This window comes from Urocitellus parryii, chromosome 3 (assembly GCF_045843805.1).
Source record: "Urocitellus parryii isolate mUroPar1 chromosome 3, mUroPar1.hap1, whole genome shotgun sequence".
In the NCBI taxonomy this organism is placed as follows: Eukaryota; Metazoa; Chordata; class Mammalia; order Rodentia; family Sciuridae; genus Urocitellus; species Urocitellus parryii.
Genome location: NC_135533.1, coordinates 207,702,200 through 207,715,590, shown reverse-complemented (window position 1 = coordinate 207,715,590; position 13,391 = coordinate 207,702,200). Strand labels below are relative to the sequence as shown.

At 40.1% G+C, this 13,391-nt stretch overlaps 2 protein-coding genes across 2 annotated transcripts; both read right to left on the bottom strand.

Annotated features, from left to right (window-relative positions):
* Positions 1 to 676: 676 nt before the first annotated feature.
* LOC144253841 (olfactory receptor 7A17-like) lies at positions 677 to 1,603 on the bottom strand. Its single transcript, XM_077796504.1, has one exon. It carries the CDS (start codon positions 1,601 to 1,603, stop codon positions 677 to 679), a length of 927 nt encoding a protein of 308 aa, XP_077652630.1.
* Positions 1,604 to 12,086: 10,483 nt separating this feature from the next.
* Positions 12,087 to 13,016, bottom strand: LOC113178198 (olfactory receptor 7A17-like). Its single transcript, XM_026382626.2, has one exon. The coding sequence runs from the start codon at positions 13,014 to 13,016 to the stop codon at positions 12,087 to 12,089; it is 930 nt and encodes a 309-aa protein (XP_026238411.2).
* Positions 13,017 to 13,391: the final 375 nt, after the last annotated feature.

Below are 13,391 nucleotides of genomic sequence, written 5' to 3'. Positions count from 1 at the left end.
TATTTCTCATCCAAAATGGGAATAATTTGGGGCAAGCGTGGAAATGACAAGGGAAAGGGATGGATTTCATAGTGATCACAGTGGGCAATAATGTGAATGGTGTAGTGGGATTGTATGTCGAAGTTGAAATCAAAGAAATGGAAACTCTGAGTTAACATAGAAGGATCCAGTCCTGCTTCCACATTCTGGTGAAGAATTGCGGATTCTGCTACTGAGGCTCTGATCCCTGCAATCATGGGCAATTATTCAGTCTCAGCACAATTAATATTTTTATCTTCCTGTGTTACAGAGTCTTCTCAGAACACTCTGGATTTTAGCAAAATAAATAATTAAACATTATGACATATGTCATTTGAGATTAACTTATTTCTAAAATTATATCTCATGGAACAAATGAGTATTCACAAGAATTTCTCATCCAAAGATGGGAAAATTTTGAGAAAGTTCAAAAATGACAAATGAACAGGAATGAAGTTCATAGAGATCAGAATGTGCAAAAAAATAATGATTCAGTGGAATTGTATGCAGAAGTCAAAATCAAAGAAATGGAAATGCAGGAAAAAAGGAGAAGAAGAAAGTTCTGCTTCCAGCAACTGATAAAGAATCCCAGATTCTGACTCGCAGGCTCTGAGCCTTGCAATCAGGGGCACTTATTCAGTATCAAAAAAATTGAAATTTAATCTTTCTTACAGAGTCTTCTCAGAGCCCTCTTGATGTCCTTGTTCCTCAGACTGTAGATGAAGGGGTTCAGCATGGGGGTGACCACAGTGTACATCACAGAAGCAGTTGCAATGGAGTGTGAGTTTTGGGTCACAGCAGAACTGAGGTACACACCTAGGCTTGTACAATAGAATAAGGAGACCACAGAGAGGTGAGATGCACAGGTGGAGAAGGCTTTGTACTTGCCCTGAGCTGATGAGATTGCACAGATGGAGGACACTATCTTGCAGTAAGAATAAACGATGCCAGCGATGGGGCCACCTCCCAGCAAGAAAGAAGCAATATATATCACCACCTCATTAAGAAAGGTGTCAGAGCAGGCACGCTGAATTACCTGGTTAAGTTCACAGAAAAAGTGTGGGATTTCCAAGTCTGTGCAGTAGGACAGCCTAAAGATCATTAAGCTTTGCAAAATTGCATGTAAAAAACACACAACCCAGGACACCAGAAGTAGCAATCCACAGAGCCTGTGGTTCATGATGACCATGTAGTGCAGCGGGTGACAGATAGCCACATACCGATCATAGGCCATCACAGTCAAAAGGAAGTCATCCAACCCACCAAAGAGTACAAAAAAGTGAATCTGGGTGATGCATCCTGCATAGGAAATGGCCTTGCTCTGTGTCTGGATATTTACCAGCATCTTGGGGATGGTGGTGGAGGTGAAGCAGATGTCCACAAAGGACAGGTTGGAGAGGAAGAAGTACATGGGCGTGTGCAGGTGGGAGTCTGAGATGGTGGCCAGGATGATGAGCAGGTTCCCCAGCACAGTGATCAGGTACATGGACAGGAAAAATCCAAAGATGAGGGGCTGCAGTTCTGGGTCCTCTGCAATTCCCAGAATAAGAAATTCTAAACATTGACTATCATTCCCTGGTTCCATATGCATGTGACTACCAGAAATGAAAAAAAGAGCATAAAGAATTTTCCCATAGACAGGTATTACATCATTATAGAGAGACAAAACATATTTTGCTCTAAAAAAATTAATTTTAGGAATGGGTGTGTAGTTCAGTGGAGGAGTGCTTGTCTAACATGTGCAAGGCCCAGGATTCCATCATTAGCCGCACAATAAACAAAAAGAAAAAAAACAATGGAATGGAAATTAATTAACTTCTATAGAATGTGCATGTATTGTGTTCCCCTAAGGGATGCTGTGCCATCTCTGATGATGAATTCCTCTTTCACTCTCAGGGTTTTACTAGGAAGTCACGTATTTCAGAATTCTAAAGGGAACATTAATAGAGCCTTTAGAAGCATAAAAGGAGCACCCTTGATGTGCACTCTGGTGGTTCCTGTAATTTGGCTACAGTTAATAGTGCATCAGTAAACATGGAAGGACAGATATATCCAACTACACGCATTTCATTTCCTCTGACTATATTCCCAATACTGTGATTACTGCATCATGTGATAACTGCATTTTAATTTTTATAGAACCTCCAAATTGTTTTTCATAATGGCTTCATTAATTTGTATTCCAAATAACTCTGGATAAGTAGTTTATTTTCCTGTACATACTCACTGGCCCTTATTATCTTTGAAATTTTTACAGTAGACCTTCTAACTGAAATAAGATATTATTCTATGACAACTTGATTAGCATTTCCCTGATAATTGGCAATTGGGCATTTTTCATATGGCTATTGGCCATTTGTATGTATCTAGTACACCGTGGAATAATACTCAGCTGTTGATAAAAGATTGAATCCTGTCACTGGGGACAACCTGGATGAACCTGGGGGACATTATATGAACTGAAAATAGCCAGGTACAGGAACACTACAGCTGTAGGACATCATCCATAGGCAGATTCTGTAAAACCTGGTGTCACAGAAGTGCAGCAGAGCAAGATAGTCACCAGAAGCTGAGGAGCGTGGTGGAGACAAAGGGATTTTGAGAAGCTTCTCAAGGCGAGCAAACACACAATTAGAGAAGAGGAATGACTTCTAGAGTTGTACTGCACTGTAGGGAATTATAATTAACAATAATATATTACATATTTTAAAATAGCTAGAGCAGAGGATTCAGAATGTTCCACCACAGAGAGATGATAAATGTTTCAGGTGATTAACTAATTACCCTTGTGCAATAATCACACAATTTATAAATGCATGGAAATATAAAGTTATACTAATAAAGTTGTATAATTACATGTTATTAAATACAAAGCAATAACTAAATATTAAGTACCAACTACATTCCAGGAATTGTATCAGTAATCTGTATGAGTTTTTAAAAAAAGTCTCCATTATCCAAAGAGAGGGAAAGAACATAAGCAAAAATGGTGAAAATCACTTAATATGTCCCATGGTGATGGGTACTAAGAGGAAAAAGAAAGAGTAGAGAGGAAGTTGTGCTTTTATAGCAATACATGTAAAACCAGCAGGAAGAGAGGCATCCAAACAGAGACCACAGGGAAGGCAGGGCAGGAGCCACAAGTCATCCTCAGTGCTGTGGTCTTCACTGGGGGACAGTCATTCCTGAGGAACATGTTTGTTTTGGAAAACCAAGGCTTTATAGAAAGCCCTTGGCCAGAGAAGGATCAAGTAGAAGAGTGATGAGAAATGGTGTCAGAGAATGTTGAGGAATGAGCTGGCCTCATTGCTCTCTGAGGCTACAAGGTACAGAGAGCCCTTCATCGACATCCTAAAACTCTTATCCTCTTAAATTTCCTGCAAACACATTCTGTGAATTTAAAAGGATTTCCTCCTTATTACCACTTGAGGGTTAAGTTCTGACCTCTAGCTGCTAAGAGTCACCCTGCAATATATAAGCTCAGGTACCACTTCTCTGAGACTTCCATGAGGCACATAAACACACACACACACACACACACACACACACACACACACACACACACATTCAAAAAAAGAAGGAACACACTTCTTCCCTGTGTTTAAAAAGGAGCATGAAAATCTGTGCAGTCAACACAAGGAGAAAGAGAAATAGAGAAGGATGGGTAGTGAGAGAAAAGGACACAGAAGGCAAAGGGGTGGACAGAACATGAAGAGGTGAGGGCAGAGAGAGAGCTGACATGGACCCAGGGAAACAGGACCCTGCAAGCCCAGGTGTCTCTTCTCCAGGAGGGAAAGGCTGCCTTGGTCCTGGCAGTGTTCCAAACCCAGTGACCCTCGCTGGGTGCTCAGCTAAAACCATAAACAATAAAAGTATGTTTTCTAAAAGACCAAAGTAGTGACATTGTTTTTTTTAACCTAGTTTTTAAATGTTTTTATTATTAAATTGCAGTGATACATAAGGTTGGGGCTATTTTTTGAAAGTCTTTTTATTTGTAGGTGGACACAATACCTGTTTTCCATTTACTTATTTTTTGTGTGGTGCTGAGGATCCAACCCAGTGCCTCACACATGCTAGGCAAGCGCTCTGCCCCTGAGCCCCAGCCCCAGCCCTGTTGGGGTCTTTCTGACACAATCTCACGTGCAGGGAATCTGTTTTGCTCCCCTTCAGTCCCTAGTACTTTCCCTCCTTCCCCTCCTCCCTCCCACTCTTCCTCTTCCTCATATCAAGGTGTCTGACAGTCCATACACATTAGAAAAAATGACCAAAGGTCAAAAATCAACAATTGACAACAGGAGATATCCAAAGTACCTACAGCAAAGTGGGGAACTTTTAATAGGAAACAGCAGATCTGTCGTCCTGTGGCTGTTCCTTTCACCTGATGATTGACTTTTCTCTAGATTCACAGCAGATACGGCAGGCCTCTTTCTCCCTGTCTTAAAATTCACACAGCACGATTGTGCCTGTTCACTGAGTCTATAGGTCACAATCCAATATATGTGTGTGCTGGGCGATGATCAAATCAGGATAAGGAGCTTTGAATCTCTTTATCACTGAAGATTTCATTGATTCCATTATTTTTTTGTATGTGACATCAATTCCTGGTTGATATTGTTTTTTTCTATTTTCTGATAAGTAATATTTTGTTAGATACATAATAACTGTATAGATTTATTGTGTATTTTGTAATGTTTTGATACCCACCAGTGTACATCTCTCTGCTGTTCACTCTGGATTTTCCATTCCCCTTCCTTGCAAGGTACTCAGACTTACATTTACTGTCATTCCAACCTTCATACCTACCATCAGTCTTCTAAATGAGCTTATGCTACTGTAAGTTGATGGTCAACAATGATCTGTGTTGCTGATTTCTGGGACATTTTTAGTATCTTATAAATTCATTAATAAACTAATAAAGCTAGCAACAGACACCACCATCTCTGGGCTGCAGGCCAGGCTAGTTGGGCTCTCAGGGAAACTCAGGTGAAAGCTCTGATTCCTTCTTTTCCGCTCTCTCCTGAAGTGTCTGCTGGGTTCTCAGACTCACCTGGGTCGTGTCTCTGGTTCGAGGGTCTTCATTAACATGCATCAGTTCTTCCCTGGATGTTGAAGGTGCAGAGTGAGGCTCTGACCCCAGACAAGAAAACAGAAATGGGTCCAGCTTTGGTCCTCAGGTCAGATTTGAAGATCCTGAATAAGGAATTAAGTCCCAAGGGCATGCACTCAGGGAGAGCAGGAGCAATCACAGCCTACACCTTTCTCTATCTTCTCACTAGGCACAAGGCCTTCTTTATACTGCAACCTCTAAGCACCTGGTTTCCCTGCAGGACTCTGATCTAGACAGGAAAGGAGCAGTTCCCATGGATTCCTCAGGGAGCAGAGTGGAGTCAGGTGCATCAGCCCATATTACCATCAATCTACAGAACCCATCTTCCCAAAGTCCAAACCTCCTGTCATCATATCCCTCCTGGGCATTATAGTTTTCGTCCACGTATGAAACTAATAAACCTGCCCCAGGTAGTTATCTTATGTTCTCAAAAGACTGACTCATGTTGGAGACACAGTCTCTGGTGTCTACAGAAATTTTTTCTATCCCTATTTAACAGAGGAGTGAGCTCTTTTTTGTATAAAATGTAAATCCATAAGACAACATCTCCTGTATTCATTACACTTTGCCAATAATACACACAGTGTCATGCATCTGATAAACTCACTTGTTTCTAATGAGGGACCAAATGATGGCTCTTACCTTAGGATGTGAGTATGAGTTTGAAGAGATAAGAATCTTCAGGCGCCAAGACTTGAGCTCCCTTCTCATTTCTTGCTCATTCAAAGCTGGCTCTTGTCAGATCTCTTCTCTCAAATTTCAAAATAAAACGTGATTTTGTATGTACTTGCAGATTTCTGTGTGTGGATAACTCAACTGTTAAGAAAATCACAAATCCACAGGCACACATGTCGTATTCACACCTGGCACCATGACCACTTTCTGTGGACCCACAAAGTATTTCCACACACTTCATTTATTCCTCACAACATTGTTCTAATGTTACGCTTGTTTCCCCAGATTAACTTCAGAATAAAAGGCACTGGGGGATGTTAAATTTCTTGATATTAAATTTTTAATGGTGCCATTTTAGTGTCACATATTTTTAGGGCACCATGTGATGTTTCCATACTGGTATACACTGGGTAATGAGCAGATCAAAGTGAGCATATTTACCTAATCAAGATTTATCATTTCTTTGTGGTGAACACTCCAGACTCGTAGAGAAAAGGAAAATGAAATAGGGCAAGGAGAGCGAAGGGAAAGAAGTGGTACTGGGGTTAAGTTGGAGCAAATTGTATTCCATGCTTTATTATTATGGCAAAATGAATCCCAACATTATGTATAATTATGAAGCATGAATTGCAAAGAATATTGGATTCCATCATTTTTGAATATGCAGGACCTTATCATGACCATACTGTGCAATAGAACAGCAGAACCCCTTCCTTTTACCTGACTACAACTTAGGACCCTGGGGCCAAACTTCTTCTGTCCCTCCTGCTCCCTTACCCTTTCCAGCCTCTGGGAAACAGAATTCTGCTCTGTGCTCCTGTGAGAGCAACTTCTTTCCCTTCTACATGTGAGTGAAGTCCTGCCATACTTGTCTCTCTGTGCCTGGCTTCACACAGTGACCTCTAGTTCTCTCCATAGGACTGACGATGCCAATTTTATAACAATTATATATAAAGCAGTTAAACTTTATTGAACACTATCTTCAATTGAGCACATGAGGGGAACTGTTCATAGTAATGTTTTATATCTTTTTATGAATAACTAGGAAAGAGGAGTTCAAAGCCTCCAGAGCAGAGGTCGTTAGGAGCATTGATTATCTTCATTTTGTCAATACTTACTGTGCACAAATATTAAAGTATTACACTGTATTCACATCTACATGCAATTATTACATATTACTTATGTCTTTCTGAAAATGCTTAAGAAAATAGAATTTACTATCCTTACAAAAATCAGTATACACTATATACATGAATTGAATTAATGCCATGCCCTATTTTTTAAATTAAGAAAATAATTATTGAATAAAATATTTTAAATTATGCATGTCTAAAATGATAAAATAATAGAATAAGTCAGATATTATTACCATATGTTACTATGATACCTATGTTACTACTCTACATCATGTAAACCCAATGAATGAGAAGTCATACTCCATTTATATATAATGTGTCAAAATGCAGTCTACTGACATGTATAACAAATTGGACCAAATTTTTGAAAATAAATTTAAAGAATTGATAAGAAATGTTTTAAAACTAGGAAAAAACTTATTTGTATACTATGGATATTTTCCTCACTATATTTACCCTATAATATCAGGTTGCAAATCTCAAATATGAACAATAAGATGTACCCTAAAAATAAATTAAATTTAAACTAAACAAAATCCAAAAAGTCAAAGTAAACTTATACACATTAATTCAAAACAATTACAATTTTTAAAATGTAAGACAAAATGGTTAATGTGCCTGAGTCAGTGATCTAAAAGAATAAACACAAATGGCTTAGTAACATGAAAATGTGCTCAATTTCATGAGTACACAGAGAAAATCACATTAAAATCATCAAGGGGACATTAAATACTTTGCCTTGGTGTTTCCTGTAGTCCTAAATCTGCAACACCCAGAGACAGAGCAATTCTTTGTTGGGAAGAATCTCAGAAGCAGGAGTCTGTATCAGAAGATCTTATTTCCTCTGACCTTAATTTATACTTTAGTAAAGCTTCTCTAGAGCCAACTTAACATGAGGTCTGGGACCATGGCCTGCCCTCTGTGACCTCAAGCTCATTGCCTGGTTACGGTAAGATCCTGCTACCTCGTGAAGGTAGTGACCAGGAACCTCCAGGGACCATGTGTATCAGATGGTCCAACAAAGTGGCAAATGCTGAGTGAAGTTTTAAAATCTTAATTTAATATTTATGGACAAGTGATTGTACACATCCATAGGGTGAACATGATATTTTTAGCACATTCACATAATGTGTACGAACAAAATAGCTTAAAAAGACTTTCTCACCCCACATCAGTACCTTATGATTAGAGGTTTGTGCTCCTCACTTCAGATCTTCATAAAACTCATGACAAGATCTGGGCACTGCAGCCCCCACCCACCCCCACTCACAGTGGCACACCAGGACTGGGTCTTTCTATTCACCTGTGTTCCTGTACCTGTTATCCAGCCTCCCTTCTCCTCCTCCTCCTCCTGCCTCCTTCCAGCCTCCAGGGCTACTATTCTGTATGTAGATTGAGGCTCCTTTGGCCTCCACATAGGAGCACATACAGTGTTTGCTTCTGCCTGCCTTCTTTCATGGGACACAAGGGACTGTCCCCTTTATTCTTTTGTAAATGACAGGATTTCATTCTTCTTGAAGGCTGAAGGGCACTCAGTTATAAATATACCACATTTGACTACTGTGAATAGTGCCCCAGGAACATTGGGAAGTGCAGGTACGTCTTTAGAAGCTAATTTCACTGCCTCTATTTTGTTATTATCAAGATCTACCTCCATGAGTCTGGATTTTTTTTTTCTGCCTCAAAGCTAATCTGCCCATGTGTAGTTTTGTGGCTCAGACACTCTCTTTTTTCTCTTCAACCATTTCCTAATTTTCATTCTATTCAACTAAAACAGGACGAACTCCTTATCAGGAACTGTTCTAGACCTCACTGTTGCAGGCACAGATGAGATAGGGTTCAGAATTTGTAGCAATTCATAGTGAGTAAGTGGAAAACTTCAGTAAGTTGAGGATGATGGGAAGGAAAGAGGATCCAACAAAAAGGCAGGAAATCTCCAGAGTTGGTCTCATTTGCATCACCTCAGAACACGTCTCTGCAAGTGAGTTTCCAGGGCAACAAGGCCCCCTGAGCATCACTTGTGAGGTTAAGTGTTAAAGGTATAAGATTTGGGTTGTTAAAATTGAAGACAATCCCTTATTGTAGATAACCGTGAAAGTGCCCTGTTATGTTCACACAACTGAGATTTCCTGGTGAATGTTAAAAGGCTGATCCAATGTGGAACCTCAGGAACAGTCCAGAGAACAGTGAGCTCCTGAAGGGAGACCCCAGGGAGGAGTGGCTTTAAAACCTGTGAAAGCTGAAGTCGTCAAAGGGCTGGATGGAGGAGGCCAGGCTCTCGGGCCCTTGATGTCTTGCCTACTGCTGCTCAGGAGAGTCCTGCCATGGCCTTCACTGGGGCACCATCCACCTGACCCCTTCAATTCCCTGCTCCTAAGAGTGTAGACAAAGGGGCTCAACATGTGGGTGACACCAAGGCCACATCAAGGTCATCTAGACCACAAAGTGCCTGCAGAACTGAGGAAGACCTCAAGGCCAGTGCTACATTTTCAATCCTAAGTGTCACCCAAAGGCCCTGTGTTAAAGCTTGGTTCCCAGCTTGGTGCTATTGGAAGGTGGAGGAAATGATAAGAGCAAGGTCTAGTAAGAAGCCTTAGTTCATTTGGAAATTACACTTGAAAGGGATTGTAGAACTTTTATCTCGTCCTTTTTTTTTTTTTTTTTTTTTTTACTTGGAGACCATAAGATCAGCGGCTTAGCTCTGGCACATTCTTGCCACCCCTCGACATGTGCTCATTGCAATAGGGCCAAGCCATGAGGCCAATCCAAAACACACTGGAATCTTGAAAACTGTGAGCCAAAATAAATGTTCTCTCCTTATAAATCAATTATCTCAGGTGTTGTGTTATAGTAACAGAATGCTGACTCGCATAGCCAGTGGATAATGCTAGGACATTACCCATAGTTTAGACCCACATACAGAAAAGGCTTTGAACTGGTTCCTGACTGTCAAAATTCTAGAATGATTAGAAGCTAAGCAAACTGCTATGTTATGGAAGAGGTTGCCAGAATAGGGGAATTCAGGATTCTTGCAAGTCCAGAACAGTGTGTGGTTCCTATGTTTGTTCAGAAGGGGGGCAGTAGAAGAGGTTTACTTAAGTAAAAACCATATTTTAAATGAAATATTCATCAGTACTGTTTTCTCTCATCTCTATGTAGCAGAGATCAAGATCAATGAATTGTTATATGCCAACATTTCTTTTTGTTCCAAATCTGTTTATTTCAATATCCAACATTTTTATACCAACCTGAAAAACAGACTTCACCACAGTCTTTGTACGTTTTGTGTGTGGGTTGACATTTTCATCGAGATGGTGTTCTCTTTCATTTACCAGCTCTTATTAGAAGAAAGCACATGAGGGTAATTTGAACCCTAGTATGCACCAGGACAGCAATGACAGCTTGCGATTCCATGGGAGAAAGTGAACAGCAATCATGAGTTCAGGAGAAAAGGAGAACGTATCAACTTATAAACTATTTACAAATGTCTTTCTCTGCTTTCCCTTTTTATTTATAAATCTTAATGGAACTTTTCATTTGGAGAAAGTTGTGGATTAACATGTGGTTGTAAAAAAAGAGAGAGAAATCCAAAGGCCTTTTAATCATTTTCCACCATGGTAACACTGATCAATATATCACAGGCATCTTATCAGTGATGATATTAAAGAAATGAACACACAGAGCAAGGAGAAGCACCCTCCTGGTGTCTTACTACATCATTCACACAGGCTCAGATTTGGAGTCCATCTAAGTGCCCATCACCAGAGGAGTAAAGGGAAAAAACGTGGAATATATACAACATGGAACACCATTTATCCTTGTGTAGGGATGAAATCCTGTCATTTAGGCCAATGTGGATGAAACCAGAGCACATTGTGCTAAGTGAATAAGGCAGATATCAGAAGAAAAGTACTTCATGGTCTCTGTCATATGAGAAAAATAAAAATAAAATAAAATAAATTCTAACTTGAATATACAATAGAGATTACTCTACATCAGGTTGGAGAAGGTGGATAATGGATGGCTATGTCTGATGAGTGTTCACCGTGGGCATGTGTGGAAATATCACACTGAACCTCCTTAATAGTTACAATTATTTATGCTCATCAAAATCACATACAGAACAGTTCCCAGTTGTCAAGTATCCCAAGTTTGTCCTGTTACAGCCCCATCCACCTTTCTCCCTGCCCAGTGCCTGACCCCACAGAACCATAAATTTACTCACCATTTATATATTGCTAGTATTTCAAAAGTGTTGTCTAGCACATAAAAATATGCACCTGGAAAAAATGGTGGAGTAGATACCTCTGGGAACATGACCTGTTTTGCCTATGACTATGTTAGGCACTGTGGACACCATGCTCAAAAAGAAACGCAATCCAAAAGTGAGAATAAAACCTCATGACCAGCTAATAATTTGGTAAGTTAAAGGCTACCTTATCAAAAATGGAAGTTTTGGAAATAATATAAGAAAATAATTAAAAATACAAAATTCAATATCTGTTGTCATCCATTCATGGTGCACAATTGCAATCCCAGTGATTCAGGAGTCTGAGGCAGGAGGATCACATATCAAAGCCATCCTCAGCAATATAATAAGACCCTAAGCAATGTAGTAAGACACTGTCTCAAACAAGAAACAGAAAAGGCTGTGTCTATGGCTCAGTGGTTAAACAGTCTTGGGTTCAATCCACAGTATCAAAATTTGTTTTTCTAAGATATACTTCCACAATAAATTTATGAAAATTACCTTTAGTTGTTATATGCAGTTTTTCACATGTGAATAGTAATTATGCATATTTTAAGCAAAATGAAGAATTACTTAGCATGACATTTGAGATTATTTCTAAAAATATATCTTATGGATAAGTGTGAATTTTCAAGTATTTCTCATCCAAAGTGGGAATAATTTGGGGCAAGCTGGATATGACAAGGGAAAAGGTTGGATTTCATATTGATCATGTATGCAACAGAGTGAAAGATGTAGTGGGATTCTATGTCAAAGTTGAAATCAAAAAATGGAAACTCTGTGTTAACATAGAAGGACCATGTCCTGCTTCCACATTCTGGTAAAGAGTCCCGGATTCTGGTTCTGAGGTTCTGAGCCCTGCAATCATGGACACTTATGCAGTCTCACACAATTAAAACTTTTATATTCCTGAGTCACAGAGTCTTCTCAGAGTACTCTTGATGTCCTTGTTCCTCAGACTGTAGATGAAGGGGTTCAGCATGGGGGTGACCACAGTGTACATCATTGAAGCAGTTGCAATTGAGCGTGAGTTTGGGGTCATAGAAGAACTGAGGTACACACCTATGCTTGTGCCATAAAATAAGGAGACCACAGAGAGATGAGACACACAGGTGGAGAAGGCTTTGTACTTGCCCTGAGCTGATGAGATTGCACGGATTGAGGACACTATCTTGCAGTATGAGTAAAGGATACCAATGAGGGGGCCACCTCCCAGCAAGACAGCAGCAAAATATAACATCACCTCATTGAGAAAATTGTCAGAGCAGGCACGCTGAACCACCTGGTTAATTTCACAGAAAAAGTGTGGGATTTCCAAGTCTGTGCAGAAGGATAGCAGCAACATCATTAAGCTTTGTACCAATGCATGTAGGAAACTCACAACCCAAGACACCAGAACCAGCAATCCACAGAGCCTGCAGTTCATGATGACCATGTAGTGCAGGGGGTGACAGATGGCCACAAACCGGTCATAGGCCATCACACTCAAAAGGAAGTCATCCAACCCACCAAAGAGTACAAAAAAGTGAATCTGGGTGATGCATCCTGCATAGGTTATGGCCTTGCTCTGTGTCTGGATGTTCACCAGCATCTTGGGGATGGTGGTGGAGGTGAAGCAGATGTCCACAAAGGACAGGTTGGAGAGGAAGAAGTACATGGGCGTGTGCAGGTGGGAGTCTGAGATGGTGGCCAGGATGATGAGCAGGTTCCCCAGCACAGTAACCAGGTACATGGACAGGAAAAGGCCAAAGAGGAGGGGCTGCAGTTCTGGGTCCTCAGCAAGTCCCAGAAGCAGGAATTCTAAATGTTGAGTATCATTCCCTGGTTCCATATGCATGTGACTACCAGAAATGAGAAAAAGAGCATAACTAATTTTCCCATAGATAGATATTACTTACATCATTGTAATGAAACACTACATATTTTGCTGTAAATAAAAATTTCAGTGATGAGTGTGTAGCTCATGTTGGATCAGTTACCTAACATATGCAAGGCCCTGGTTACCATCCCTATACCTCAGAAAAGAAAGCAAGAAAAGGCAAGAGAAAGGGAAAAACATAAATTCTATAGAACATGTTTGGCTCTTGTCCCCTAAGGGATCTTGTGCCACCTCTGTTGAGGAATTTCTGTTTCATTCTAAAGGTTTCACTATCAAGTTATGCATTTTAGAATTCTAATGAGAACGTTAATCAGGCCTTTGAGCAGT

Coding starts and splice junctions, on each gene's coding strand:
- LOC144253841 (XM_077796504.1), bottom strand. CDS start 1,603: ATGGAACCAGGGAATGATAGTCAATGTTTAGAATTTCTTATTCTGGGA.
- LOC113178198 (XM_026382626.2), bottom strand. CDS start 13,016: ATGGAACCAGGGAATGATACTCAACATTTAGAATTCCTGCTTCTGGGA.